This window comes from Sinocyclocheilus anshuiensis, unplaced genomic scaffold (genome assembly GCF_001515605.1).
Source record: "Sinocyclocheilus anshuiensis isolate Anshui unplaced genomic scaffold, SAMN03320099.WGS_v1.1 scaffold572, whole genome shotgun sequence".
Classification (NCBI taxonomy): domain Eukaryota; kingdom Metazoa; phylum Chordata; class Actinopteri; order Cypriniformes; family Cyprinidae; genus Sinocyclocheilus; species Sinocyclocheilus anshuiensis.
Genome location: NW_015555778.1, coordinates 1,675,280 through 1,681,671, shown reverse-complemented (window position 1 = coordinate 1,681,671; position 6,392 = coordinate 1,675,280). Strand labels below are relative to the sequence as shown.

Here is a 6,392-nt window from a genome sequence, read left to right as displayed (position 1 = left end):
TTTTTTTTTTTTTTTGGCTAGCTAATATACACTTCCATTCAAAAGTTTGAGGTTTTAAAATAAATTATTGAGCAAGGATACATTAAATTTATCAAAGTGACCATAAACACATTTATAATGTTAAAGGGATAGTTCACCTTCAGTTGCTGGTCCCCATTGACTTCCATAGTATGGAGAAAGAAAGAAAAAACTATGGAAGTCAATGGGGACCAGCTACTGAAGGTGAACTATCAGTTTAAAAAAAATTCTATTTTTGTTCTGTTTCAAATAATTGCTGTTCTTTTGAACTTTCTATCCATCAAAGAATCTGCAGAATCACGGAAATAAATAGCATTTTAAAATATATTCAAATAAAAATGGTCATTTTAAATGTTATTTTGAATGATATTAATATTTCACAATATCACCGTTTTTACTGCATTTAAAAAAAAATAATAATAATTCAAGCAAACATTTCAAACAAAACCTGAAATATGTTTGTTTGGTTTTAAATGATGAAACATAGATGTACTGTGATACAAATGCATGAGTTTGAAAAGAGACTGATAACCACCACAGGTTGCTGTTCTTAACAGGAATGTTGGTGGTTTTTCTGTTTTCAGAGTTTCTTTGAAAGTCATCACGCGCCAGCGGCCGAGCGCACGGTACAGCAGTGCTGCGAGAACATTCTCCTGAACGCTGCCTGGCTCAAGAGAGACGCAGAAGACATCCACCAGTACCTGCTGCAGCGGAAAGCGCCCCCCGTCTGACCTCTGACCCCTCCCTGACCTGCTCACTCACTCTAAAATGAGCATCATCTGGCTATCTTCAGCGAAAAAGGAAACGATTACAAAACTGCAACTCCATCTTAAGAATTACCCAAGAGTCGATAAAGAGAAGTGAGACTAGGAAACTGAGACTGTGATTCACGTAGTACCCCATTCTGCCAGTGGGAGGCGCAAGTGCACTCGAGCAGAGCTGTGACTGAAACACAAGAGATTCTCCATATTATTTTATGAGCTGGTAATGCATGGCCCTCCTCTCTTACAGTGTGGTATTATTACACAATCATCTCTCTTTCCTTACATTCACAGATTGAAAAAAAACAAGCATGATGTTGATATGCTCAATTTTAAATTTGTGTTTTCTTTTGTTCTGTACAAATGACGATCTCCTCCGGTTTTATTAGTAATGGCTGTATACACATTTTACCCATAATCCTCTGCGGCGTGACTAGGCAGAATGGGGGTTAAAGGTTGGGATGCACTGCTGACTGAACAGACTCTGTGGTAACGGCTCTGAATCCCATCGTTAGTAACGGTTACTGAAGATGCATAAGCATGGTACTTTGTGTATATTGTAAACTGCGAGCATTAGTTCTGAGACCTTCAATTAATCTGAAATGTGATTATATATACATACGTATTATCTCTGATCTTTGCCCTTGTCTCCTGTATGTGCGGCACTTCCAGTGGTTTATACCTCCAGAACCTGCGAAAGAAATGAATGCAATGAATGATAAATTACACAGAAAGACATCAGAGTCATTAGCATCGGCCATGATAATGCAAAGCTGTTAAAGAAACCTTTTATAAGATGTACTGAATGATTATTTTGCTGTTGTTGAAATCAAAAATAGCATTTGGGACTCTAGTTTGGGCCCCCAAAAAAATCATGATTCTGCCTGGTTTCAAACTCAGAGGCCTTAAATTGGGAAATGATTATATTCGCTGACAAGCCGAGATGCAATGGGCTCATATTAGCATTGTTGAACATCAAACCAACTGAGAATTTAATATCAGATATGGGGCCCAACGGAGAGTTCGTGATCATCAGATTCTGTCAAAATCTTTCCCTGAAATGTGCTTTTGTTTAAAAATAAGATTGATGTTCATTAAAGAAGATGAGAAAAAAGTGAAACAATGGGCACAACTGCATTGTGGGAATGCAGTGTTGGTTTTGTGCATGTAAGGTATGACTCCTCAAGCTCTTATATTTGTGTGCATTTTGTAAACTATATACACATGAACATGTATCCTTTAAATGTAGACTATGCCACAGAGGTTCACACCGTTCAAATGAGTGTTTCAAAAACATAACTTGTGAATATACATGCAAATGATGATTTAAATCATGTGCAGCAGGTACAGCAGGAGGAAAGACGAGGTTTTATCAGCATCACAGATGCTCAGTTTTGGAAGCACAGATATAACGATGAAAGTTTACTTGTGTGTGCACAGATTTTCTGTCGGGAGCTTGTGTTCACTGCAACATTTGGCCTGCCTGAGGTTTGCATACGGTGACTGAATTTGAACAGCAGACTTCAAACAGCAATGATCGTGTCAGAGTCTGATTTCACAACATTTTCATTGCATTATTGCCGGAGACGATATAGAAACCAGGCAATAAGCAATCACATCTGATGCAAGAGAGAAGAAACCTTGTGCAATGGATTGCTTGCATTTATAAAGCTAATTAAAAAGACAATTAATTAATCTGTATTCCAGCTTTAACACATTTGCTGGTAGCTTATCGAATGCTGTAGTGTGGAAAACTGGAATTCAATTTAAAATTTTACAATTGTCATGGGAAATAACAATCGAATAAAATGGTAAATTCCTTTAGTGAATATATGTTTTTTAAGATATGCTCAGGTATGAAATATTTTATCAGCTGTACATTGTTTGAGAATATAAAAGGATTCATAAAAACTTTAATCCAGCCACGCCCGGTTTCAGAATCAAATCACTGAGGGTGCTCTACTTCTACTTTGACATACTGTATATTTTGGTCCCGTTGCTTGCTATGGTTATCATCACTATGTCAGTCATTCCAATATGGAGAGTGAATCCCGCGGACTGAAAAACAACACGCGACAGTGTGAAAGGGTCAGATACTGTACGGTGTACGGCAGGGGTGTCGAACTCAATTCCTGGAGGGCCGGAGCCCTGCAGAGGTTTGTTCCCACACACACACACACACACACACACACACACACACACACACACACACACACACACCCACCATGTGGTGTACGAGGTCAGATAGTGTAGTGCCTCTCCTCTCCACCGGAGGACAGATTCACACACGTTCGCTGTTTTTCAGTTAAATGAAGGAGACAGTGAGGCAATAACATGGCGACTTCTATATGCAGGCCGTTGAAATGCCTTCAACCGACAACATATCTGAATATAAAGGTATGAAATTAAAAGTTTACGCCAACGGCATCTTTCGCAAATATACAGTGTAAATGTGTGATGTTGCTCGCATAACTTCAGTGAATATGCACCTGCATGCTAAAATGTTATCAACTGGAGACTTCAGTACCTATTATAAATGCTTCAATTATTTTTTTAACCTGTTTTTCTACGGAAAAGCAAGTTTTGTTTTTTTTTGGCAAAAGGTCAATATACATTTAATCTACACTAATTTATTGTCAAAACCTCTCCCTGAAAACGCAGTGCTCCGCGTCGCTGCTGGACGTGCGGCTGCCGCAGCCGGTGTTGCTTCCGATCCGCACAAAGAAGCGCTACTTCATTCCTCCGGCGGTGAATGTGAAACAGAAAACCCAAAGCGAGCAGGACGATAAATCCCGGGCTGCGGGTGTGGTGGTCCGGCAGCAGTACATAGAGAGAGCCATCAACATCTCATGCACCGGTACACGTCAAACTACTGTCATTGCCTTCACGTTTCTATGCAAACTCCTCCAGTACAAAGTCTGGACTCACCTACTCATTCTTTAGTAAGTAATAATACATTTACTTATACTAATAATAAGAATATACTTTTTAAGAAATGTGTACATTGGCACAGTTTACACCAATGTCAAACGTTTAACCATAAACCATCCGATCAAAGTGTTTTTAGGATCACTGTGTGAAACATACACTACCTTTCAAAAGATTGGGGTCAGTATGATTTTTATCTATTCATTTTTTTTAAAGAAATTAATACTTTTATTTAACAAGGACACGTTAAATTGATAAAAAGTGACATTAATCAGAATCAGAATCAGAAAGAGCTTTATTGCCAAGTAATCCGGTAGAAGATTGTGTGGTGTGTTCTGCCGAATGTTCAGCAGCTCATCCCTGGTACAACTGATCGTGTTTGAGAAACAAAAAACAGGAAAAACTAACAAAAACAGTACAAACACTGGAGAGCCAAACACTGAGGCTGCCGTCTGAAATCTTAACCCCAAACTTTGGAATGTTAGTACACATTCAGCCAAGGGTGTCCAAACTTCTGTTTTAGTGCATAAAAGTGTGCGATATGTTTAGTATTTTGTTTAGATACGTCTTCTCCAAAACATTTTGAGTCTTGACTATTGCTCTTTATATGTTCAGATGATAAATTGTTAAACAAGTGATGTTGGATTTTCACATGATGGTTAATTTTCATATGTGATCTTCATTTCAGCGGGCATCTTTGATCCGTACGTTCCTCCTGAAGGAGATGCACGCCTCTCCACACTTTCCAAAGAAGGTCTGAAACCGCGCACAGAACAGCTGCGTCAGAGCCAGCATCACAGCTGGCGTAAGAACTACCACAGCCTCAGTGACTCTCTATAAACTTCATACTTCAAGTCAAATCCAGCAGCACTATGCTGATGTTATATTGGTGTTTTCTGTTTGACCAGCTTTCGTAAAATAAAGGACCATGACCCTGAGTTCTCCACTAAATTGTTCCCAGCACTAGCTCAGCAGATCTTCATAGACGCTCATGCAGCACTCACACAGTAAGAAAGAAATCCTATTTTATGCACAACAGTTACTGCCTCAGAGGTTTGCTGTATTTATGTGGTGTTTCTTGTCTTTTCCATTTTTTTCCCACTTACAACATCTGCATTAATAAATAAATAGCATGTGTGTGTAAATATCCTCTTTTCCTTCTTCTCAGATTTAACAAAGAAAAGCTTCATTCTTCGGTGACAGAGAGGTGTTACCCTGTAAGTAAAACTATATCTGAATGAACAATTGAGTAATTCAGTTTATTATTTTATAATATATTATATATACTATATATATACAGTGGGGGTACGGAAAGTATTCAGACCCCCTTCAATTTTTCACTCTTGGTTATATTGCAGCCATTTGCTAAAATCATTTAAGTTAATTTTTTTTCCTCATTAATGTACACACAGCACCCCATATTGACAGAAAAACACAGAATTGTTGACATTTTTGCAGATTTATTAAAAAAGAAAAACTGAAATATTACATGGTCCTAATATATATATATATATATATATATATATATATATTTATTTATTTATTTATTTATTTTTTTTTATATTTCAGCTAGTTACCACTAAATGCACTGACATATTAAAAAAAAAAAGTAATTATAAACAAAATTACTATAACTAAAATTAATGCAAAACATAGAAATGAAAACTAATTTAAAATATTAATAAAAACTATAATAGTATCTCAATTATACTAAAATAACACTGACTCCCAATGTGTCCTTATTCAGCATTTCAGATTATCTAACCTGTGTGTGTGTGTGTGTGTGTGTGTGTGTGTTTTGCAGGAGATGGTTCGAGGGCACCGTTATAAGACTCTGCGCTGGTGCTTCATTGAGTCACTGGAGCCACCGCGAGTGGTCCATGCAAGGTGTCCTGACATGATCAGGAAGGGCAACCTGTACGGTCAGGTGACTCTCCGTATGCACTCTAGACAGTTGAGTGAATTAGAATAACAACTGTTTAAGAGTGTGATTATGTGGGAGTACTCAAGAGTTTGGCTTATGATACCAATCCATCTCTCAGACATTGGCAATCTATGACCGCTTTGGCCGGTTGATGCTTGGGGATGAATATGGACCAAGGGACGTCCTGGAATACATAGTGCTGGAGAGGCATCTGGTCAACCCCTATGGGTGCTGGAGACTTCATGGCAAGATTGTTCCAGCATGGGCTCCGCCAGAAGATCCAATTATAAAGGTAAAAGCATTTTGATTGTTTCGTTAAAATAATGCATAGGATAAAGGAGAAAATGTGGAATGTTTTAAGTTTCTTAACATCTGACATCTGAATTCAACAGACTGTTTTGATTCCTGGTCCTAAGCTGAAGCCCGAGGAGGAGTTTGAGGATCTGAATTACCAGGTACCAAAGCCAACGGCAGTGCAGTGGCACAAGTAATTCTGAATGTGGTGCCTTACTCCATCCAACACAGGTCCACTCTGTACAGACTGATTTCAAATCATCAAAATAAATATTGCTGTATTTATTAAAATCTTGGGTTGTTGCTTTTTTTTAAACACATTTCACTTTGGCAGAGATAAACGCTCAGATACCTGCACATGCACATATTGACTTGTTACATGCAGTGATCAACATGGTTTCTTTCATTACACATGAAACTTGATGAAAATCAACACCTTGCAGTTGAAAAGTTTATTTCAGAATGCT

At 38.0% G+C, this 6,392-nt stretch overlaps 1 protein-coding gene and 1 pseudogene across 1 annotated transcript in view; both read left to right on the top strand.

The window, feature by feature from the left end:
- The window catches only part of LOC107674532 (puromycin-sensitive aminopeptidase-like), an 18,148-nt gene extending 16,254 nt beyond the window's left edge, over nucleotides 1-1,894 (top strand). Inside the window, exon 23 of the mRNA XM_016468519.1 lies at nucleotides 603-1,894. Within this exon, the coding sequence (XP_016324005.1) occupies nucleotides 603-749 (147 nt within the window). The 3' untranslated portion in view covers nucleotides 750-1,894. The remainder of the gene's footprint in view (nucleotides 1-602) is intronic.
- A 1,123-nt stretch (nucleotides 1,895-3,017) lies between these two features.
- Nucleotides 3,018-6,165, top strand: LOC107674521 (39S ribosomal protein L45, mitochondrial-like; annotated as a pseudogene).
- Nucleotides 6,166-6,392: the final 227 nt, after the last annotated feature.